The 24,301-nt window shown below is 41.6% G+C and overlaps 2 protein-coding genes across 9 annotated transcripts in view; one reads left to right on the top strand and one right to left on the bottom strand.

The window, feature by feature from the left end:
* The window catches only part of LOC146351185 (uncharacterized), a 42,232-nt gene that overhangs the window by 13,236 nt on the left and 4,695 nt on the right, over positions 1-24,301 (bottom strand). For 3 of the 7 annotated variants that reach the window (XR_014789540.1, XR_014789542.1, XR_014789541.1), the window contains exon 2: positions 23,613-23,705. Coding sequence is in view for 1 of the 7 variants with exons in the window: in XM_084846789.1 (XP_084702915.1) it covers positions 1,998-2,033 (36 nt within the window). In the remaining 6 variants the exon portion in view is untranslated. Of the gene's footprint in view, positions 1-1,997; positions 2,164-12,098; positions 13,144-23,612; positions 23,707-24,301 lie in introns of those variants that run through there. The other 4 variants (XR_014789539.1, XM_084846789.1, XR_014789538.1 and 1 more) reach the window with 3 other exon arrangements.
* On the top strand, positions 656-23,820 carry SAG (S-antigen visual arrestin). 2 transcript variants are annotated; one of them, XM_084846781.1, is made up of 15 exons: positions 656-847; positions 1,986-2,046; positions 2,143-2,187; positions 3,994-4,187; positions 4,693-4,752; positions 11,024-11,091; positions 13,053-13,188; positions 13,319-13,403; positions 13,859-13,931; positions 14,266-14,403; positions 14,945-15,022; positions 15,444-15,467; positions 17,269-17,333; positions 21,431-21,440; positions 23,623-23,820. In XM_084846781.1, exons 1-15 carry the CDS (start codon positions 737-739, stop codon positions 23,720-23,722), a joined length of 1,248 nt encoding a protein of 415 aa, XP_084702907.1. In that variant the 5' UTR covers positions 656-736; the 3' UTR covers positions 23,723-23,820. The 2 variants fall into 2 exon arrangements, with proteins under 2 accessions (XP_084702907.1, XP_084702905.1); XM_084846779.1 differs by lacking the exons at positions 15,444-15,467; positions 21,431-21,440; positions 23,623-23,820 and adding an exon at positions 21,538-21,624.

Here is a 24,301-nt window from a genome sequence, read left to right as displayed (position 1 = left end):
CCAATTTGGATGGCTTTAAAATGGATTTGAGCAGGTGGTATATAGATGGCACTTGCAAATGGATACTTATATGGATATTTGGTCTGCTTTGTTGAAGTCCAAGTATAATTCTTAGCCGTATTTTCATACACACACACTTCACATTCATGCATTGAAACATATATTCGGATTGGTTTAGCTGCATTTTTTTTCTTTTCCTCTCTCTTGTTTTGTTAAAATTTCAGAACAAAGATAAATTTTTCAAAAGGGAGGATTAGACAAATTCATCAAGGATAAGGCTATCAGTGGCTACTAGTCCTGATGGTTATATGCTTCCTCCAGTATTTGAGGCAGTATGGAGAACATGAGTGGAAGGGTGCTATTGCATTCATGTTCTACTTGTGGCTTTCCCACAGGAAGCTGGTTGGCCACTGTGTGAACAGAATGCTGGATGAAATGGAGCTTTGGTCTGATCCAGCATGGCTCTTCTTGTTTGATTATGTTCTTATGTTCTCCAAAATGGAATTCAGCCCTCAGGCTGAAATAAGTTCTGCACCCCTGTTCTAATGGGTATGCACCACTTGATCTTAGACTAATGGGTTACTGCTTGATGCTTGATAAGGTTACTAAGATTTTCATCCATTTTCAATATCTGTCTTTTCAAATCTCCCACAGTTTGTCTTTAACTGCCTGATACCTGTCTAATGATCTCTTGATGTAGGGAACTTTATTCACACCAGATCACATAACTATAGAGATGAGCTGCCCTGACACTCCAAAGATGGTCTCGGTCTCCCAAATTTCAGTGAAGAATGTCATGCCTGTGCGAAGTCATGTTATCTACAAGAAGATATCTCGTGATAAAGCTGTAAGTACCCAGCACAGCATTTATTATGGACTGGAATCAGTTTGTCACTTGTTTTTCAGTTATAAGGTTCTGATATATAATTGCCTCTCTAAGGGCTCAACATGTACCACTAAGCACGTCAATTTGAAGAAAGTCTGTTTAAAAAAATGCTGTGTGTGTGTGTGCATGGGGGCAATTTTAATCAGGACAGCAGTGGGTGGGTGAGGATGCTTAACCCTCCCGCACGCACACACCAGCTACAACCCTGATGAAAATCACCCTCGACTCTGACTCCTGGTACTGCTATTAGTCTTGGGAAAAAAGTACTCATTGGCACCAATGGGCACTTATATTCTAAGACTTACAGCAATGCAAGGGAGAGACAATTTTAATCAGAGATGTGGCAAGGGAGGTAAGGGTCCTTCCCCATGTGCTGTGATCCCAATGAAAGTCACACACCCCACGCCTACTATTAAATCAAAAGATTATAAAAACGGAGATTCTTCCAAGTGATCCTTAGTGTCATTTGGCTCCAAAAGGACAGTAAGCTTCCCTCCAGCCAGTCCACTCAGTTTGCTGCTGTTGGCTTGCTAGATAAATAAACAAACTCTGTTCTGTATTAAATACAAAATGCTGACTAGGGGGACCTTATACAATGGAAGGCAGGTTTTGTGGGAATGTCCTTTAAGGGCACAATCCTATGCATGTTTAGACAAAAAAAGTCCTACAACCCCCAGCATTCCCCAGCCAGCATCCTAAATATTATTGTAGAAGAGCAGATTTCAGAAGTTGCAGCTTTCCTCAGCTTGGCAAGCTGCTCTTGTCAAAATGTCTCCTTCTCCATGGCTATTAGCAGTATAACAGCCCTTCTTCTCCTCCTTTGCATCTGGATATCCTAGTTCTATTCCACTTCTGAGACTTGATGTGTCAAGAAGTTTGAGTAGTAGATTTTTAAAAAACTGTAATTGTTTTAACTTATGATGTCAACCACCTTGGACTCACTGAAGAAAGGCAGGGTATAAATGCTTAAGTCAATAAATAGTCTAGTATGTTCCAAAGGTTACTTTAGTCTTTTGGTATTGGCTATAACTATATCACACCCTTAAGCTGATTTACTGGATGGTGGCCTTGTCCAATCATGATTTCTTCCATATTACAGGTTACTATCTACCTGGGGAAGCGAGATTTCATTGACCATGTAGATCATGTGGAACCCGTGGGTGAGTCCAACTTGATTGTATGTTTCTTCTTTGCATTTACTATGCTTGAGTATTCAGTGTCCTGGAGTGGTTCCTTTTCTCTCTCTCTTACTGTAGATGGTGTGGTGCTAGTGGATCCTGATATTGTCAAGGAGAAAAAAGGTCAGATGGCTTAATGGCTGTTTTAGAGATTACTGCTTGAAGTATTAATATTGTGCTTTAAAATTAGAGGGTCTCTAGGTTTGAAAAAAATCATCAGACTGATAGGTGCATTGACTTTTGTGCAAGAGCAGCATTTTCAGTTTGGGGGCATTTCAAAAAGGGATTCACTTAGACCCCTGGGTGTTGGGTGTGTTTGGGGAAATCTGAATGAAAATGACATGTCATAGAAATGCCCTCAGGGAAGAAACCTGCAAAATTTCAGAATTATAGATTCAGGGAGTGTTGTGCTAGGTGCCGTTAATGTTGATTTTGGTGGGCAAATTAAAAAGTGATTTCTCCCCCTCCTCATGATTTTGTGGGCAATTTGTAGAGGTGCCTCTAAGTAAGTAATCTGTAAAATACCATAGAGATGCATTGATTTTTATGCAAGAGCAGTCTTTACAATTTGGGAATTTTGAAAAGGCGATTTTGCTGACAGTCACGAAATTACATCCTTCTCCTCTCCCTTCTCCTCTGCCCACCCTGGAATTTGCTTTATATGGAGAATTTTTGGGGGAAATATATTTATTTTTGCAGACTCACTGACCTGGTTCACACATAATGGCTAACTATGGCTTGTTTAACCTATAGCTGGTTGTGGCCGCACACTTGCCACTTCCAGATCACAGTACAACCCAGGAATTCTCCATTCCTAGGTTGTCATTGTGACATGCAAACCTTGCACTTTGCAAGTTAAACAACCCAGAGTTTTAACCTATCATTTCTTGCTGGGTTGTTGTTCCACATCACGAGAACAACCCAGGAATGGGACGTTCCTGGATAGTTTTGGAAAGCAGAAGCAGGCAAGCAAATGAGCAGGAACCAGCTTGCCCACTCGCGTGCATTTTCAAAGAACCCAAGGTTAAAAAACCATGGGTTTGTTATTTGACTGTGCAAACCAGGACATTGTCTGTGTCTCGGTTTCCTTCTGAATGTCTAATAAAGCTTCAGGAGTGTTCACATCATATTTTGTCCTCTATGGAGGACTCCCCACTTCAGTTCTGACATCTCCTGAATCTTTCCAGATCAGCTCAATTTGGTATTGGATTCAGGATTTATCTGAATCTGCAGCACACTTCTAAAATATGTAGTATTTCATACTTGACTTCTATTATACACACCAAACAAGAAAAATGGTGGAATGGCATTTTTGCAACCTGGAAGTGATATTCCAGGATGAAGCCAAGCAAGCATTTGCCCATCAGGAATGAGCAGAAGTTCTCAAGGGTGACACAAAGATCCTGTGAACCTCTGCCAGGTCTTACAACTGACACCAGGGGAACATTGTTCACTATCATTGTCCAAAGCCACATATGAAGTTTCTGCACCAAATCCAGGTTAAAAGCCTGCCTTCTTAGGAATCCAAGAAACCTGGTAGCCCTCAGGGATGTGGGAAGCTGCAGAATGGTGACTATCTCAGGTATCTCCTGCAAAATGAGAAAGTTGGAGATAACTGAGGAATCCGTATTGGGGTTAGATTGTTTTAAGCTGTGGCCAGAAGAACACATGTTTTGAGGTTCTCTAGCATCTTGCGTTTCCTAAGAGAGCAATTGATAGTCACATTTAGCAGATGAACCCAGCTTCTTCCAATTAGTTTTCACTAACTAAGATGGGAATAAACACCCAGCTTTTGTTTTTTAACATTGAGTCTGGCCTCAGCTTGCAAGTGATTGCTCTCAGACCTCTAAACACAATTCTGAGTGGGTGGATGATGTTCATGGTTGGTCATGCACAATATTTGTAACATTCCGCATATGTTCTTCCCAGTATATGTGACTCTCACTTGTGCTTTTCGGTATGGACAAGAAGATATTGATATTATGGGCCTGACTTTCCGGAAGGACCTGTATTTCTATAGGGTACAGGTATACCCACCACTAGAAAAACAAAGACCACTCTCCAGTTTGCAGGAATGTCTAATGAATAAGCTGGGGGAAAACGCATATCCCTTTCTGTTAACTGTAAGTACTCTGCATTGTTCCTTCTTTAGGTTCTGTTCTCAACTTGACAATTTGATGTGGAGGTGCTTAGAAAGTGGATTTACAGCACGTTAGTGTTTACTTTAACTTCCAGTTTAGATGTTTCATACATCTAATATTTTTCAGGTAGCAACACTGCTTCATATCTAGTGGCAGAATACAGGACCTGGGCTTTAAAAAGAGTTTCCTTAAAGTGCAGTCCTATGCATGTTTAGAAAGAAAAAAGTCCTGCAACTCCCAGCATGCCCCAGCTGGCTGGGGCATGCTAGGAGTTGCAGGACTTTTTTCTGTCTAAACATGCATAGGACTGCACCCTTAGGCTGTAGATGAATGGTGAGCAGCTACCCAGGCAAATCCTGACTCTCTTGCCTTCCCTAGGGCTCTCTGTTATGTAGCACCTTCCTCAAGCACAGATCTTCTCTAGCAACTGATGATACTACAGTTAGAACGACTTGTGCCCAGTGTCTTGTCTTGTTTGTCCTTACAGTTTCCAGACTACCTGCCTTGCTCAGTCTGCTTGCAACCAGCTCCCCATGATGTCGAGAAGGTGAGGACTGAGGGAATGGGATTTAATATCTTAAATAAGAAAGCAATCTAAGAAAGCAATATCCAAGGATTCGCTTCTGCTCATTTGAGAATGATTGAGTAGGTGTTTTGAGTAGGGATGGCGGAGAATTCCGCCACGGATTTCAGTGAGGCTGAATGCACTGGCATTCGGCCCCCCAAAATCCATGGCGGAACAGCCTGCCCCCCCACGAATTCCCCCCGGGACAAGGCTTACCTGGGGCGGATGTTCCGGGTGGCGGCAGCAGCAGGTTCAGCAGCGGTGGCAGCTGGTCTTTCGACCAGCTGCCGCAGCCGCCATTGTCATCCTGGTCTTTGCCATGATAGGCTACGTAAGAATTTACGTAGCCTATCACGGCAAGCCCAGCAAAAAAACAAACAAATGGCGTACTATTTTTCACCGTTTTAGTCTACGTAAATATTTACGTAGACTAGAATGGCAAAAAAAAAAAACAGGAACGCAAATGGCGCCCACTACGCTATTTGCGTTCCCCTTTTTTTTGCCACAATAGCCTACGTAAATATTTACGTAGACTAAAATGGCGAAAAATAGGGAACGCAAATGGTGGCCGCCGTAGCCGCCGCCATTTGTGTACGCTGTTTTTTTTTCCCCCCAGCCATGATAGGCTACGTAAATACTTACGTAGCCTATCACGGCTGCCTGGCTGGACGCAAATGGCAGCTGCAGCAGCCCGTCCGCAGCCGGAACTCCAGCTGCGGGCAGGCCTGGCCGGCTACGGAGCGGAGCCGGCCGGGCAGGATTCCGGGGGGGAGGACCGGATCACCTCCCCTCCCATTGAGGATTCTGGGGGGAGGGACAGAGCGCCTCCCCCCCACCGCGAACACAATCCGCGAAAAGGTAAGTGACTTTCGTACATCCCTAGTTTTGAGAAGGGTTTGTGGACACCAATACACAAATGATCTCTAATTCATAAAGATATGACATGATACCCCCTAATGAACCTTGGTTACAGGGGAACTGAAGTAGATGTTAGTAGCCGTACAGCTTTGTTTCTCATTGAGAAATGAGGAGCAAGGTTTCTTTCAGATGGACAGCTCCTAGCTCTACCAATCAATAGGCATTGTTCTTTTCCTCCTTAATAGATTTTCTGTAGTATGAAAAAAGATTAAAGAGGCGGTGGGAAAACATGGGAGGTTTACAAATGGAAGACATTGCCATTTGGATCCCCTGTAAATTCTGTAAATTAGGCAGGGTGGTCCTCAAATAAGACCATAACTTTCACAAGCCAATTTAAAAATATACCATATGTATTCCTGAAGAAGGCCATGTAGCATGAAAGTTGAATACAATACTTTTCTGTATTGGTTCTGTAACAGAAAATACCTCACACCACTGTTTTTTCCCAAAGAATGAGGCAAGGCATCCTAGGAAAGTGTGACCTTCTTGCTCTGATTGAGCCAAGAAGAAGAATGCCAACAGTCTCTTCCCACTACCTCAACATCAGAGAAACAAGCTGTTTTGCTCCAGTTCTTGTGGAGGTATATGGGAAAGCTCTTAAAAATTCAAATGCTTGCTTCCCCCAGAGACTACACTTCTAAGGGTATAAAATGTTGCCTAAATGTGTGTTTTAGGAACTTATATCAGGTTTAAAGATACCAAGGTGATAAGAGATCAGCTGGTTTAGGCAAATGCCAGCAGCAATTAAACTGAGCATACCAATATTTTCGCTCCTCACAAGGCACTTGCAAAGGTTGCAGGTAGTATAATGTAATGGTTATATAAGTAACACATCACAATCAATAGGTGATGTTATTCTGTGTTCTTAGAGCTTAGCAAATGTTCAGTATCTTTTCTTCTTGTTGTTCTGTCTTGGGGAAGTTCCTGGAAGGTGCAGATCTGTGCAGGAACCCAGTGCTGCTGAGAAAACTCACAAATCCTTCATATAGGTTGTTCTTCTAAAGAAGTGTTACACTAGATTTCTCATGGCACCTGTTGTTGTTCAGTCGTTCAGTCATGTCCGACTCTTCGTGACCCCATGGACCATAGCACGCCAGGCCTTCCTGTCCTGCGCTCTCTCCCGGAGCATGCTCAAGTTCATATTCATTGCATCGGTGATGCTATCTAGCCATCTCATCCTCTGCCATCCCCTTCTCCTTTTGCCTTCAGTCTTTCCCAGCATCAGGGTCTTTTCCAGAGAGTTTTCTCTTCGCATTAGGTGGCCAAAATATTTCAGCTTCAGTACCTGTCCTTCCAATGAGCACTCAGGGTTGATTTCCTTTAGGATTGACTGATTTGACCTCCTTGCAGTCCAGGGGACTCATAAGAGTCTTCTCCAGCACCACAGTTCGAAAGCATCAATTCTTCGGCGCTCAGCCTTCCTTATAGTCCAGCTCTCACAGCCATACATTACTACTGGGAAAACCATAGCTTTGATTAGACGGACCTTTGTCGGCAAGGTGATGTCTCTGCTTCTTACTATGCTGTCTAGGTTTGCCATAGCTTTCCTCCAAGGAGCAAGCGTCTTTTAATTTCATGGCTACAGTCACCGTCTGCGGTGATCTTGGAGTCCAAGAAAATAAAATCTGTCACAGCTTCCATTTCTTCCCCTTCTATATGCCAGGAAGTGTTGGGGCCAGATGCCATGATCTTAGTTTTGTTCATGTTGAGTTTCAAACCAGCTTTTGCACTCTCCTCTTTCACCCTCAGCAAGAGGCTGTTTAGATCCTCTTCGCTTTCTGCCATTAGGGTGGTATCATCTGCATATCTGAGGTTGTTGATATTTCTCCTGGCAATCTTAATTACGACCTGTGATTCATCCAACCCGGTGTTTCTCATGATGTACTCTGCATATAAGTTAAATAAGCAGGGCGACAATATGCAGCCTTGTCATACTCCTTTCCCAATTTTGAACCAATCGGTTGTTCCATGTCTGGTTTTTACTGTTGCTTCTTGACCCTCGTACAGGTTTCTCAGGAGACAGGTAAGGTGGTCTGGTACTCCCATCTCTTTAAGAATTTGCCAGAGTTTGTTGTGATCCACACAATCAAAGGCAATAGCGTAGTCAATGAAGCCGAAATAGACATTTTTCTGGATTTCTCTTGCTTTCTCCATGATCCAGCAAATGTTGGCGATTTGATCTCTAGTTCCTCTGCCTCTTCGAAACCCAGCTTGTACTTCCAGTAGTTCTCGGTTCGCATACTGCTGAAGCCTAGCTTGTAGGATTTTGAGCATCACCTTGCTGGCATGTGAAATGAGTGCAATTGTGCGGTAGTTTGAACACTCTTTGGCGTTGCCCTTCTTTGGAATTGGAATGTAAACTGACCTTTTCCAGTCTTGTGGCCATTGTTGAGTGTTCCAAATTTGTTGGCATATTGAGTGTAGCACTTTAACAGCATCATCTTTTAGGATTTTAAATAGCTCAGCTGGAATACTGTCATCTCCACTAGCTTTGTTGTTACTAATGCTTCCTAAGGCCCACTTGACTTCACTCTCAAGGATGTCCGGCTCAAGTTCAGTGACCGCACTATCATGGCTATCAGGGACATTCAGATCTTTCCTGTATAGTTCTTCTGTGTATTCTTTCCACCTCTTCTTAATCTAGTCTGCATCTGTTAGGTCCCTGCCTTCCTTGTCCTTTATCATGCCCATCTTTGCACAAAACGTTCCCTTGAGATATGATTTTCTTGAAGAGATCTCTAGTCTCTCCCATTCTGTTGTTTTCCTCGATTTCTTTGCACTGTTCATTTAAGAAGGCCTTCTTGTCTCTCCTTGCTATTCTCTGGAACTCTGCATTCAGTTGGATATATCTTCCCCTTTCTCCCTTGCTTTTCACTTCCCTTCTTTCATCAGCTACTTGTCAAGCCTCATCAGACAGCCACTTGGCTTTCTTGCATTTCTTTTTCTTTGGGATGGATTTCGTTGCTGCCTCCTGAACAATGTTACGGACCTCCGTCCATAGTTCCTCAGGCACTCTGTCTATCAGGTCTAATCCCTGAAATCTATTTCTCACCTCCACTGTATATTCATAAGGGATATGATTTAGGTCATATCTGAATGGTTTAGTGGTTTTCCCTACGTTCTTCAATGTAAGCCGAAATTTTGCAAGAAGCAGCTCATGATCTGAGCCACAGTCAGCTCCAGGTCTTGTTTTTACTGACTGTATAGAGCTTCTCCATCTTTGGCTGCAAAGGACATAATCAATCTGATTTCGATATTGACCATCTGGTGATGTCCATGTGTAGAGTCGTCTCTTGTGCTGCTGGAAAAGAGTGTTTGCTATGATCAGCGTGTTCTCTTGGCAAAACTCTATTAGCCTTTGTCCTGCTTCATTTTGTACACCAAGGCCATGCCTGCCTGTTATCCTGGTTATTTCTTGACTTCCTACTTTAGCATTCCAATCCCTTATGATGATGAGGACATCTTTTTTTGGTGTTAGTTCTAGAAGGTGTTGTAGGTCTTCATAGAACCGATCAACCTCAGCTCCTTCGGCATCAGTGGTTGGGGCATAGACTTGAATTACTATGATGTTGAATGGTTTGCCTTGGATTCGTACTGAGATCATTCTATCATTTTTGAGATTGTACCCCAGTACTGCTTTTCCCACCCTTTTGTTGACTATGAGTGCTACTCCATTTCTTCTAAGGGATTCTTGCCCACAGTAGTAGATATGATGGTCACCTGAATTAAATTTGCCCATGCCTGCCCATGCCTGTCTCATGGCACCTACAATACACAGAAAACCATTTTCTGCCTTACTCCTCACTCCCTGGGCCTCTGTCTGTTGCAGAGAGAGTAGTTATCTCCAATAATCAGTGGTTTCTGACCCACAACGGGGTCATAGTCCAAGTGTGTGTCAAAATACTTACATCGTAAGGTACAAAAGGTTTGACTATCTAGATATCTTACAAAAGTTGTGGCATCTCCAAAACCTCCAGCCTTATGAGCAATTGATAGGGCATTTAGAGGGTGGCAGCCCTCCTAAACCCCTTTTAGGCTCCACTAATAACATGATAAGGTACATGGATGAAACAAGCAGTATCTGTTGAGGAATATTGTACATAATTTGAGACTTTGTAGGGCCGCACCCTCTTTCTGAACCTTCCAAAAAGGGAGCCATTCATTACTTCGTAAGGGTACATGGCTGAAACTGGTACCAGTTGGTAGAGATCACCTTTCTGTATCTTAAAACATCCAGTTTAAGGTGGGCTACTATAGACCAGTATAAGGTGGCTACCACATTTGCTTCCTTCCTTGTATATGAGAAAGAAGAAAAAATAAAGAAAGAGGAGGACAAAGACAAGGGGAGAAGATAGAAGGAGGAAAAAGTGCACACAGAATAAGCATGGACAGTGTGTAGTGAAACCAGGGCTCACAGGGATGCAGTGCCTCCACTTTTTTATTAGCAGAGACATTGATGTCATCTGTCACCCACCTCATAATTTCCTGTTCCTTCTGAGTTTAGTTACAATCCTCACAGTAACCTGGGAAGAAATGAATTTTCCCAGCAACAATATATTTTTCCTTGTTGTAATGTAAAGTATTTAGCAGTGGCTTAGTCTTGAATGGGCAATTAAGACCCATTAGCTTTACAAAAGAGCTCCTCTTGGCAGAGATGAAAACTGTTAAAACTGGTTTGTTGATGTGGATCAACACAGCTGCCTGCAATTTTGGACTCTCCTTGGGGGCATGGCTATGGGGACTATCTTGATGAGCACCTGCACTTCAAAACTTACCACTACACCACTGAGCATAAATGGATGAATAAAGGAAAACATTAAAAATGAATCTTGTGTTGAACATTGGGCTTAAAGTTAGATCCTGGGTTTCAAAAGTTAAAGACTGCTATTGTTTGTAGGGGACTCTGGGGGAAGGTAGAATGTTCTCCCTTTACAATTGGCTTCAGGGAAGGCTGAAGATGCAAGAGAGATTTGCTCAGCTTCTAATCCTTGCAGACACCTAGCAAAATGAGTGATGCAGCAAAATATTCTGGTGGCGTGTGTAAGATTAGAAAACCAGGTAAACATACCCACCTTCCATTTAAGGAGACCCACTAATAGGTCTCCTGCTTTGAAGACCCTTGGGGGCAGGAGAGAAGGGAAGAGGACTTCTAAAATGAACTCCTGTATTGTAAAAATCAGTACATATATGTAGGTGACATGTGGCAGGTTCAAATGGAAAAGCAACTGAGATTGACTGAGTATTGGGGCGGGGGTTACATGCAGATGTTTAATACACCCAGCAACTATAATCTATTATTATTCCATCTACTTCTCACCTCATCTCTTTCCTGCAGTGCTGTGGGGTGGATTTTGAGGTCAAAGCTTTCCCTGCGGAAAATGCTGAAGAGAGGGTTCTCAAGAGGTAACATTTTGTTTGTTGGGCATTGGATGGGAAATGGGGAACATTGAGAAACTGTCAAGTACAAACAGCTTCTTATTCAGCTATCGGCTCTAAATCTCCATGCAGACTCTACCATGTGGGTGGCCAAAATAAATAATGTGTGTTATGCCTTTGTTTATCAACCTTTATCTTTAACATAAGAAGACCCATGGTTTTTACTGGTATTCTGTTTTTAAAAATAACAACTTTTTAATATGGTGTTTTATCCTTTTATCTTTTATTGTTCACTGCTCCAGAATCTGTTTAGATGTAGAGTAGTATATAAATGTTATAAATAAAATAAAATAAATAAGAGCCCTGCTGGATCAGACCAAAGACCTATCTAATTCAGTGTCCTGCTTCTCACAGTGGCCAGCCAGATGCAGATGGGAAGCCCACAAGAAGGACATGAGGGCAATAGCCCTGTCCTGATGTTGTTCCCCAGTAACTGGTATTCAGTGGCACACTGCCTCTGATACTGGAGGTTCTATATATCTAGCCATCATGAATAGTAGCCATTGATAGTCTTATTCTTAATGATTTTGTCTAATTACCTCTTAAAGCTGTCTAAGTCGGTGGCTATCACTATATCATGAGGAAGCAATTTCCAGAGTTTATGCACTGTGTGAATAAGTACTTTCTCTTGTCTGTCCTGAATCTCCCACCACTCAGCTTCATTCGATAACCCAGATTTCACTATTGTGAGGTGGGGGGAGTCTCTCTCTCCACTTTCTCCACACCAAGCATAATTTTATACACCTCTATCATTACCTCCCCACCACCCTTACTCATCTTTTTTCTAAATAAAAAAGCCCTAAACATTGTAACCTTTACTAGTTTGGGAGTTGCGCTAGCCCTCTTATCATTTTGGTTATCATTCTCTTCACCTTTTCCGGCTGTCCACACCCTTTTAAAGATGCAGCAGCCAGAACTGTATGTGAATGCTGCCTTATGTGAATAGAAAAGCAAGTTAGAATTAAAAAAAAAATAAAATAACATTTTACTTTTTATTTTTCTTCCTTGGATTGGATTGGCATCTGTTTGCAAATATATTTTCACTCAGCAAAAGAGAAAAGTAATTAGTTAATGATGTAAACCATGATAATATTAAAGAGAAAACTCTTAATCCACTGGAATCAAATGCTATGTTAACTTAAGGCTGCAATCCTAAACAGATTTGTTAGGGAGTAAACCCAGTCGGATTTATTTATTTATTACATTTATATCCTGCCTTCTTTCCTCCTTAAGGAACCCAATGTGGAGTACATAATCCTCCCCCTCCTCCTCCTCCTCTCCATTTTATTCTCACAACAACAGCCCTGTGAAGTAGGTTGGGCTGAGAGTCTGTGACTGGCCCAAAGTCACCCAGTGAGCTTGCATGGCCAAGTGGGGACTAGAACCCGGATCTCCCGGCTCCCAGTCAAACACTCTAGGCACTACACCACTATACTGCATTGCTGTGGTAATAATCCTGCACATAGTGGGCATTGTTTCCAAGTAATATATTTTTTATCATGCCCTTCCTCTAAGGAGCTCAGGGTAGCAGACATGATCCCCCTCCATTTATCTTCATAACAATCTTGTGAGGTAGGTTAGGCTGAGAGACTGACTGGCCAAAAGTCACCTAGTGAGCTTTGTGGTTGAGTGGGGATTTGGATCTGACTCCCCCTAGCCCTACTCCAACATTCTAACCACTAAGCTACACTGGCTTGCATGAGGCATGGATAAGTTCGCACTGGGAACCCAGGAACTTTAGTTTAATTGGACAGTACATTGAACTTTAAGAGGAGACACCTTCTCCTATTGCATGTGCTGGTGGTGTAGAAAAGACATTCCAATTCAGATGTGAGCAGGGGGAGAGCTTTGCTGCTTCCATTGCTGTTCACCACTGCTGCCAGCTCACTTTCTTGTGCACAGGAGCAAACCTGCTTTCTGCTCCTTAGGAATTCTGTCCGCCTGCTGATCCGCAAAATCCAGTATGCCCCAGAAGTGGCAGGACCCCAGCCTCATGTGGAAACCACCTGGCAGTTTTTCCTGTCAAAGAAACCATTGCATTTGAAAGCAAGCCTCAGCAAAGAGGTGAGGGGTTCCTGCATTTGGAACTAAAACTGCTTCGGTTAAAGTGCATGTTTCCCTTCTCCTTTAATATATGTGTGAAGCCCCATTTTGCCCTGTGTGTCCTCCTGCTAAGCCAGTCCAATTGTTCCAGGTGTTTTACCATGGTGAGCCAATCCCTGTCACAGTGACGGTGATCAACAATACAGAAAAAGTGGTTAAGAAGATTGGTGTGTCAGGTATGATGCTGATTTTGTCCATAAACCTGTGAAATATTTATCAGGCAATAGCAAAGTAGAAGCATTGCTCAAAGAGTGTAATACTAGGCAGTGATAGAGGGGTTGGGATATCCCAGTTTTTCCAATGTAAGAGGATCAGCCCTTAGATTTGTAAGAACTGCCATTGTAGGATATTGCCTTAAAAGCATGCTACCTGTATTCTACCAATGAAAAGTGACTGTCAATCCATATTTTTTTATATATGAGGCCACAGAGAGAGTTAGTGGAAACAGACACAAAATGAAGTGAAAAATGCAGAGCAAACTTCAGCTTACTCAGGAGAATGCTAGGAAATAGCCTAGACCCTGTTGGTTCTCCTTGGTCTTTCTCTGTAGGTTAGAATAACTGGAGATTGCTTTGCCCATTTTCTCAGTTATATGTTTTCTTGATACTCTTCTGTTTCATTCCCTCTTCAGTGGAGCAAGTTGCCAATGTGGTACTATACTGCAGTGACTTCTATACCAAGGCAGTGGCTCTGGAAGAGGCAGAGTAAGTGTGCTATGCTTCATCCTCCTCTGTCCTCTCAGTTTTCCTGTTATAGCCCTTTCACTGCCTCCTCCTCTCTAGAATGTAGAGATGCACATAGCTATACATTGTGCTGTGTCCCAATTCCTCTCTGGCTGAGGAAAGGTTTTGTGTCCTTCTGCTTAAATGTGCACATGCCCCTCAACAATGGCTTCGAAAGCTTTGCCTCACTGGGCAATGTTCTGTCCCCTCTCATCTAGATCCTGCTGAAGTTGGTAGGAAAATGGGTGGCCAAAATCCATTCTATCAGATTGGAACTAAAACTGCATTCTCTTTCTTCTTGCTGTGTGTGCTCCAGGGAAAAGGTACAGCCCAACTGCAGCCTCACAAAGACAATGACTATTCTGCCCTTGCTGGCAAACAATCGCGTGAAACGGGGCATAGCGCTGGATGGGAAGCTAAAGGATGAAGACACAAACTTGGCTTCCAGTACCATGTAAGTCCAAATTGGAAAGGCATTAGCTAACTAATGTGACCAAAGAGAAATAATAGAAAAATAATATCTCCTTTGTGTGTGTGTTAAGCAAGAAATGTCATTATAGAAGTGTCTGGTACACTTAGTTGAACTCACACCAGTGGAGGCTGGTGGCTCCAATTTGGTGGGGCTGTGAATCATTCTGGGTTTCTGAAGGAGCTATCCAAAGTGATGAACCCTGTTCCCAAAATAGGGTCAGCACCTTGGATAGCTCTTTTAGATTTCTGGCTGGTTCTGACTGAAACCCAGAATGGAATCATAGCCCCACCAAATTTCGAGCCACCAGCCTCCACTGACTCACACTAGGATCAGTCTTGGCTTGGGACCTTCCTATAAAATGAATTCCTAGAAATAGGAGAATGTTAACTGGAGTATGGGATTTAGAAATACTTTGCATTAATCACGGTAGCTGTACTGGGAAAGTCCACCTTATGGTTTGACAGTAAGCACTGCAGTTGCACATCATGATTGTTGTTGTTATTGTTATTATTATCTCTGACAGAATTAAAGATGGGATAGACAAGACAGTTCTGGGGATCCTGGTTGCTTACAAGATAAAGGTGAAACTCACTGTCTCGGGGTAAGAGCAATTGAGTTTTCTCTATCAAGCTCTTGTAATGGGTAGTTCTGTTTGGTCTTCTGAATGAATTTGTGGGGAAGGGAGTGAACATGCAACATCCTTATCATCCAGCAATGTCAGGTTCTGTGGTCAATTCAAAATAATTGTTCTATATGCTAAGTAAAAAATGTCATTGGAGGATACTGACTATTTGTGTGAATAGTGTTCCTTAAGGTAATTAAGATGTTTCAAAGCCGGATCAAGGAGGTATGCTAGGGCGGTGGATTCTTGGAATGAGATACTGTGTGAATGCTGGAGAGCAATGATGAATGATTTACCTTTCTGAGCTGCATTTGGTATGAAGTTTATGAAGCTGGCTGGTTTAGGAATATATTCTATTAGATATTTTAAGCTTTAATTTTGTACTTTGTTTATATCATAGCCTACTAGGAGATTTCACCTCCAGGTAAATCTATGAGATTTTTGTTTAAAATGTCCTCCCTCCAGCAACAATATGTTCAAGATCATTTAAAAAGGGACTGTTTTCTGACCTCAGAGGGCAGCCGGCATGGAACTTTTCTTGCTGGCTGCAAGGGGGAGGGGCTTGGGGTCAAATCTCGAACTCCCTCTTCCAAGATTGGAGCACTATCTCCAACGTCAGAGGGGGGAGTCCAAACTATCTTATGGTCTCTGGGATACTCACCCAGGGACTGTAGGATTGCTCTCTTAATATTTCAACCTACTTTTAGTTAAAGATGCTGGGCTGGATTTCAAATTGCAGCTGCTTTCTGTTTTAAGCTACTCTCAGTTGTTTATTTTGTTCTATATCTGGATTGCTGGTCTGAACTGGGTATGTTTTTAATGCTGCTGTTTTAGGGTTCTAGCTGATGGTGCCCGTCTGCCAATAGAACAGACACCATTGGTGGAGTGAATTCCCCATCCCCTACTGCACACACCCCAGATCTCCTCCAGAGGACTAAGTGTCCCTTTAGAGCAGATTTGGAGGAGGGATGCAGGAGATGCAGGGGGCCGAGGGAAAGTAAAGTCCTATTAGATTTAACCTTAATTTAAATCTAATAGGATTAGATTTAAATTAACCTTAATTTAAAATGTTAATGTTTCAATTTAATTTAACCTTAATTTAAAATGTTAATGTTTCATGTGTTTAATTTTTTTAAATTGTATTGATTGTGAGCTGCTTTGAGAGGGCTTTTTGCTTTGAAAAACAGCATAAAATATTGAAATAAACGAATATAAACATTTTACTTAGGATTTATATCCTACTTTCTATGATAAAATCAAACTCAAGGTGACTTACAAACAAAAAATATGTATCCTTGCAAAAGTAAAAAAACAAACCTAGCAATAAAAACTAAACAAACAGCAGTAAAAATCGCATCATAAAAGATCATATCAACAACAGACACCTTAGGAATCATTTGATTGAAAGACTGGGATATAAACATGCAAACAAAGAATGAACAACCAAGGCTTTTCAAGGGTCTTGTACCTGAGAGTCAGTGTGGTGAAATAGTTAGCGTTGGACTAGGACTTGGGAAATTGAGGTTCTAGTCCCTACTTGGCCCTGAAGCTGACTGTGTAATTTTGATATTTTCTATATGAAGCTGTTAATTGGCTGTTAATCTGCTGCATCTACTTCCTGTTTTGGTCACAGAACTGAGACCAGAGCTCTACACAAACAGTGTTTCCTGCTTTTCTGCCAGATAACCTCTAGGTGGCACTGTGGTATAGCAGAATAGCACAAATACACAAATGAAAAAAGTGGTTTCTTTTGCATTAACAATTAAATGCTGCATTTTCCATGCTCTAATAACACTTGCTGAAAGTGGTCTTTAGACATGGAAGCGAAACTGGAGGGTCACAACATCATCTAAAGAACCTGTAAACAACCATGAGTAGGAATGAAGAGCGCACAATAAATGCCTCATGGAGAAAAGTCCTTTGGGCCAGTCACAGGGTCTCAGCCTACCCTACCTCACAGGGTTGTTATGTGTATAAAATGGAGAGGAGGAGGATCATGTCAACTGCCTTGGGTTCCTTGGAGAAAAAAAGGTGGAATATAAATGTAATAGTTAAAAAACAAACACACAAATAAATTAAATGCTTTGGTGGTGGAAGATTATGGGTTGAGAGTTAAGACTGGGTAACGATGGATGGATCAGATGGTTGGGTACATGGGGACTGCCAAATTTGTTTGGTATATAAGTGTCGTGGATTCCCTTCTTCTTCTTTCTTTCTTTCCAAAGTGAGGTAAGCATGGAATTGCCCTTCCGTCTCATGCACCCCAAGCAAGAGGAGGTCAATGCCGCAGGTCAGTAAATAGTATTTGTAATTCTCTTGCTGGTGCTTGCTTTCCTGTCATTGCTTATAACGTTCTGATGGTATTGTCCTAGTGCTTGGAAACCAAGAAGGTGATTCTCCCCTTGAAATGGGAAGCCGACCTAAGTAAGGGCAATTAATTGGATGGGCCTGAAACGTGTAACTTTTGAAGCTGAAGGAAAATACATTTTCAGATGGAACAGAAAGGAGGGTGGATGCTAATTGGAGGGTTTACCTTTCATATTCCACAGTGGAAGGTCATGTGCACACCTATCAACACAATTGTATGCATGTCTGTTCAGTCAATGGGACTTACTCCCAAGTAAGTGCATTTAAAGATTGCAGCTTATGTCTGTGAGCGCCACCAGGCTAAGTAGCAAATTTGAGCAAAGTAATGCAGCAAGAGTTTGAAAGAAAAGAGGAGGATAATAAAGTAGTGATGAGTAAAGCCTTTAGTCCTTCCTCCCATTATCTCTCTTAATTAATTACTATGTGTTGTTTATGTAGGACTCTGTTTTTTTAGGTTTAATAGTGCTCTGTAATTCTTCTCTTACTTATTTAAAAGTGGGGTTAATGGAGAAAATGCAGTTCATCTCAAGATACAGCCCAGAATTCCCATCAGCAATAATTTTCACAATAGGAGACAAATAGTGAACTCTAAGGTGTAATATGACCTTTTGAACAAGGTGCTTGTTGTTAGGCTCAAGCTCAGTGGACCCAAACCAATTGAGCTGAATAGCTCTGTGGGGCTTGATAGAGGTCTTATTGTTCTTGTTGCCCTAACTTATATGTGTGAATTAGCTTGTACACACATACCAAAAAGTTGTATTGCAGCAAGAAATGGACAGGCTTTGCGTATATCCCCATTCAGCCCTTTTCTCCAATTGCCTTTCTTGTTAATTATTCTTGGTGCATGAGTGCAGAGAGGAGGATGCCTGGATTGAGGATATAGGATATGGGAGGTGTGCACAGATCTCCTATTCCCTGCAATGCTCCCTTATGCTGCCTTCAAGTGTGTTGGTGCATTGCCATTGGTCAGGGGGCCACTTATGAATTGCCAAAAAAAGAGGATATGTATCACTAACACAGATGGCACCAATTTGCATAGAATTTACATATACTAATTTATATGTATAGATGCAAACTTCGAAATAATAATTATAGCTTAAAAAGAAATACAGTACATCTCACCATAGTGCAGAAGACTGTGAGCCAGATAACTTGTGTGCCTGCCTGCTCAATGTTAGTTGTTGATGGGCAGCTTCAAGGCTCCTGCACTCCCTCCCTTCTTAGGGTTATCTTTAAACCAAATTGGACAGAACTGCTCATCAAAAGCAAAACTGGAATGGGCCCCAAGTGTGTATGTTACTTTCTTTTTTCTGCTCTGTGTTTTTATTTTACAATCAAAGTTTAGAGCATTTGTCCATTTCTTTTAACACTTTATTGTAATCCTTGCTGGAAGAATTATTATTTCAAATAATAACTAAATAATATAAAAAGATTTTTAGAAGGTAAATTTACCCCCCCCCCAATTCTTATATTTCTCTCTCTCATGTTTATGCTTGCAATAGCTTTCTCATTAAGATAAAATTTGATTGTCTAAGTTCAGGGGAGAATTGTTAAAATTAAACCTTCTACTTTACATATAGCTTTGAAATCCAGCCATATAAGTTCTGCTAGCCCTCTTTACATTCCGTGCTAGAATTTCTCTCCATATTTAAATTCCAAACTTTGGGCAACTAAATTATATTTCCATTTCCTCCTGTGGAATGGGCCTGATACTACCTACCTCTAAAAAGTTAATGGAATGTTCAAAGTAAATAAAACAACAGTGTTGAGGTCTTTAGAAGCTAAATCATGCAATCCTATAATACTTACCTTGGAGTTAGTTTCATTGAACTCAGTGGAACTTATGAATAGCCATGTATAAGACTGCAGGTTCAGTCACTATAAGTCAGGGGCAGGCAACTTGTAGGCCAAAACATCTGGAGGGCCACAACTCCCATGCTCTCTCTTCACCTTTGGCTATGCTGGTTAGGGCTGAGTGGAGCTGTAGGCCACAACATCTGGAGGGCCACAAATTGCCCACCCTTGCTATACATGAATCACAGTACAGTGAATAATTTCCATCTTATACGAACTGAAGAATTTTCTTGACTGTTTATGGTTGCAGTTGGGCAAGTTTTGAGATGTTTTGTGAGATTCCATTGAAGAGAGTTAAACCTCCTCTGGCTAAAAGTCTATTTATTCTTAATTATTACTGATACACATCTTTCACCACAGGGCACAGAGAAACACAGATTGCTTTCTCTTCCTTTGGAAATGTATGCATAGCCTGAGGACCATGGTCATTTATTTACTGTCAGGTCACATGTGTTGAACACACATTTTGTTGCACCTATAGGGTACTGACAAATTCAGTAGCTTAACTTTCCTCCTTCAAATTGACTTTGTCTTGATATTGAAGGGAGAATCTTTCCTTAAGAACATTTGACAATGACTTTAAAGTCCATTTGAAGGAGCAAAGTTAAGCTACAGAATGGCAATGGCCATAAGTGTATGCAACACTTTCAGAGGCTGCACACAGTAATACATGCTTATAGAAAACCTTTAAGAGAATACTGAATTAAATTTCTCAGTTGATTTCAACCTGGAAGGAAGTATTTCTGTTCCAAGAGTTAGCGCCAGAACCTGCTTAACTACTCAGCCCCTGAACATGAGAAATGTTCTCATAATACTGTGGTATGAGAAAATAATAATGCAGTATGAGAATGTGTAGAGTGCTGTTTGCCACTTAATTATTGTAACTGGCTTCCACCCATGTAGATTCAGAATGGGCCTTCAGAGATTCCATGGCTGAGCTTAACTCTATTAGCTCAGCTCCAAATTTTCTTTCCAGTGCCAAGGTTCAGCCAAAATGTATAGAGTACTTCTGGACATGAGGAAATTGTATTTTCTTCACAACCAAATACCCACTTTAACATATATGGGATTAATGAACATGGCTTTCAGACCAGAGAGTGTGACTTCCAAGGAGGTTTGAGCCCAGGCACATCTCCCCCTCCCCTTCTTTAGTCAACCAGCAAATGACCTACATATGTTTATAAAGTGGCATTGCCATCTTTTTTGCTGGCCATGCTCTTGTGACTTTAACAGCAGTGTGACATGCAGAAATGGCTCAAGTCAAGGTTTTCCTGGCATGGAGATAAAGGGATGGAAAAAATGACACATGCTTACTTAATGTGCATTAGGCTGATGTTAAAGGCACACAAGAGGGGCCAGCAAAAAAAGTTAGCAACCCTATTAAAAAGTTAGCTGCAAGGTCTCTCTCTCTCTCTTTTTAAGGAAGCAAGGGAAGTGGCTATTTGCTGAAATAGACTGAAAAGGGGAAGAGAACACCCCTACCACTCTAAACCACAGTGCCTTCCACTTCTGACGCTTTATTAGGGCACACCTCTAGATTAAAAGAAAAAAGTGGCTGCAAGGGCTCATCTAACTGAAACCTTCAGAAACCATCTTTTCCAAGATATGTACATTCTCATGGGCTGTGCTGGATGGTCAACTGTACTTAACTTCAGCCAGTACAGAATTTCAGCTTCTGAGCTTTTAAATACAAACTATTGATTAAACAAATAGACAAGCTGAAAATGCAGTGCGTCTCACTTCCTCATTTCATCTGGCACTTGATTGGATTGTCTTACACACTACTAAAAGAGACTTATACTGTGATCAGGCTCCTTGTTTAAATCAACAGTGAAAGACCCATTAAGAGGAACTCTGGGTTCCAACAACGTTGACCTGTCTGCTAATAGGAGACCATCCAGGCAGGCAGTTATTTGCCTGGTCAGAGAGGGAAGGACCTTTCTCGCTCCTCAGTCTTTCTGGGTCTAGAAATGAGTTGTTGGGTGCCAGTCTAAAGGTTTATGTTCTGCTGCACAGTAATATTCCTTTTACTTATCTGCAGGTGGATTTTTCTCTTCTAATTTCACAGATTATGTTCTTAGCTTCAGAGTCAAAGCTATTTATTCTGAAATGTATTTAGCCAAGCCTTTCCCCTCTTTTCTTTTCAATGTATACCAATGATTACAGGAAAGGAAAGGTAAGAATTGTTTCATTATCTTTTTACCTGTACTCTGGCCTGGAAAGTTTATATGAAATAACAATGGCCTTGCTCATACAACAACTTTATATTGCAGAATGAAGATGGTGAGACTGATGCTTTAAACTGGATTCCTGCACTGAGCAAGGGGTTGGACTCGATGGCCTAAATGGTTGCTTCCAACTCTTGATTCTATGGAAAGCCATGCTTCTGAGAGATAGTGGGTGGGTTCACACATAATGCTAAGCCACCCTGTAGGATAAGCCACCATTGGTTGGTTGTTCACTTGGTTGTTCACTTGCCAATCCATGTTACTCCCAAGAGATGATTGGGTGAGTGGTGGCTTAGCATGGCTTCCCCCGCCCCCCAGTCCTCCAGCATACTGCCTGTATGTATCCCAGTGTCCTTTGTGCCACAAGCCATCTTGTCTTCTCATCCTGGTCCCTTTCCTGCTCCAATTGTTACCCCTTTTTGGAGCACTTACTTCATTCAGCACCTTTTTACAAATTATCTTTTTGGTGCTTCGGAAGTGCATAAATGGGGTCATACCCCCCCATTCTTTCAAAAGTGCACAAGAGTGCAATTTTGGCTGTCCAATATGTGTAGTTTTGCCTTACCAATTTCCTAGTATGTTTCAGCTGTCAAAGGAAGCACAGCAGTTAAAAAAAAAACTGGTGAGATTTGCGCAAATCTAGTGAGATTTGCGCAAACCTGATGAAGCGCAGTAACTGCTCTGCAAAGGAACTGTAAAAAATGTGTGTGTGGTGGGGAGCCAATAGCTGCAATTTCTGAATCTGCTGGAGACTCAGGGAAGTGTTGAAAGCGGGGAGGACACTGACATGTGTCAGTTTAAGGCTTAATAGTGAGAGGATGATATTGCAAAGTGGAAGTTATTGCCCCTGCTTTTGGTGCTCCTTTTTTGGAGCACTTACTTCTTTCACATTTTCCCCCCTTTTCAGTGCTTCTGAACTGTGCAAATAGGTTCCTCCTTTCTCTTAGTATTATACCACCACCACCCCACCCAGTCCTTTAAAACTGTGCACAAATTAGCCTATATGCTGACTGGCCTTGTCAATGTCCTTTTGTTACCTACTCCACTTCTGTGCTCCCTTTTATAGCTGAAACATACTAGGAAATTGACAAGGCAAGACTACCCATAGGGGACACCTGAATCTGTGTTTTGTGCACTTGCAAAAGTCCTGTGGGAAAAATTAAGGCAAAAATATGACGTCATTTGCGTACTCTTGAAGCACTGAATTTTTTTTTAAGGTGATGAACAAGTGATGGTCCTTCTAAGTGCCATTTGGGCATCAGTGGAAGGGCAGTCACTGGTAAGGGAGGCTGGAGGCAGCACTGGCAAGATTGCGGCAAGCTTTTTTGCTGCTTTTGCCAAGTGGCTCTGTAGACTCTTGGGACAAGCTATGGTGCTCGGTTCAGACATCACAACAAGCCATCCTGAGAACAATCTATCCTCAACAACCCTACTACAAGCCGTGGGTTCTCAGGGTGGCTTGTTCAGGAAAAACAACCCACGCTTAATCATCCACACCAGGTTCAAACGTCATGGTAAGCCATGCTGACACTAACATGGCTCACAATCCACCATTGCTTATCATGATGTGTGATCCCAGTCAGTGACTATATTTATCTGGAGCTCCCAGATTTTGCAGGGTAACTCTTTAATTAAGTCACAGTGGAGGGCACACAGGCCAATTAACTTCAAATTACACAAATGTCAATAATCTGAATTCTCAGGATGCCATGAGTCAATGGAGCAACAATATATATTAGACAAGGTGCTAGGGTAGTGGCAACAAAAATATAAACTATAAGTGTATAAAGTTATCATGGCTGAGCTTCTCAGTAACAATTTGGACAATCCCAGAGGGGAGACCACCTCGGGAACCCAATGTATGCCAATTTGAGTTCTATAAATAATAAAATTAATGAAGTGCTCTGTAGTGAGAATGTAAAACCTATATTGCCTTGAATCCACATTCTGTCATACATCACACAGTGGCAGTGGCACAAAAGCTGCTAAAATGCATGTTTTAGTGTTGTATGAAAACAGTGTAAAGAAATTGTGTCTGAAAGTGCCAAAGTAAAAGAGAGCATCCCAATACAGCAGTAAGCAGATACGAAAAAGAATGTAATTTTTAAAGGAAACTTTACCTTTCCTTAGTGACCAAGATGACCTGGTATTTGAGGAGTTTGCTCGCCAGCAGCTGAAAGATGAGAACGCTGAGGAGGGCAACACGGTCGACTCTCCAAATGATGAATGAAAAAGAAAAGGAGCTGAGTCAACTAGGAAAATGACAAAATGTGTGTCTAATGGTAAACACAGTGGGAAGTTATTTAAACCACAAGAAAACTTTTAAAATGTCCATTAACAGTGTCTGTTTTTAGAATAAAGAAAATGAATAAAGTATGATATAGTCCTTTTATATTTAAATGACACTATAAACATTTAGCTGCTGTGTGAAGATGAGTAGATCCCATTCTATTATTTAGGGAGAAGTAACTGTTTTGCATGACAGTCCCTTGTCTGTGATGGAAGGTTCAGGATATCGCTCCTGTATGCTTACAAATTTCATTTCAGTCCTCCTTGGTTTGCATGATGGAAGTACCAAAAACAATTCTAGGGCTGCTTCATGCTTCATAGTGACTTCTACTGTATTTAGAGTTCCATTACAGGAGACCTTTTGTACAAAAAAAGAGATAACCTTTCCAAGATAACCTCTTAATTTAATATAATGCATAAATGTTGATAGAATTAACCTTATCTTGACTACTAGTCCACAAAGAACTGTATGGTTTGCTTTCAATGCTTAGTTAACCTTTAGTCTGATAGCTATTACTAG

Source organism: Heloderma suspectum, chromosome 3, assembly GCF_057233095.1.
Source record: "Heloderma suspectum isolate Gila_16-S chromosome 3, 16-S_ref, whole genome shotgun sequence".
Lineage (NCBI taxonomy): Eukaryota > Metazoa > Chordata > Lepidosauria > Squamata > Helodermatidae > Heloderma > Heloderma suspectum.
Note: the sequence above shows the minus strand (reverse complement) of the source record. Positions and strands in the feature narration are given on the sequence as shown.

Bases quoted from the DNA above. Each gene is read 5' to 3' on its own strand.
- SAG (XM_084846781.1), top strand. From the start codon at position 737: ATGAGCTGCCCTGACACTCCAAAGATGGTCTCGGTCTCCCAAATTTCA. The intron at 13,404-13,858 runs GTATGATGCTGA...TTCCCTCTTCAG, and splicing joins TAAGAAGATTGGTGTGTCAG to TGGAGCAAGTTGCCAATGTG. The intron at 13,932-14,265 runs GTAAGTGTGCTA...TGTGTGCTCCAG, and splicing joins GTGGCTCTGGAAGAGGCAGA to GGAAAAGGTACAGCCCAACT.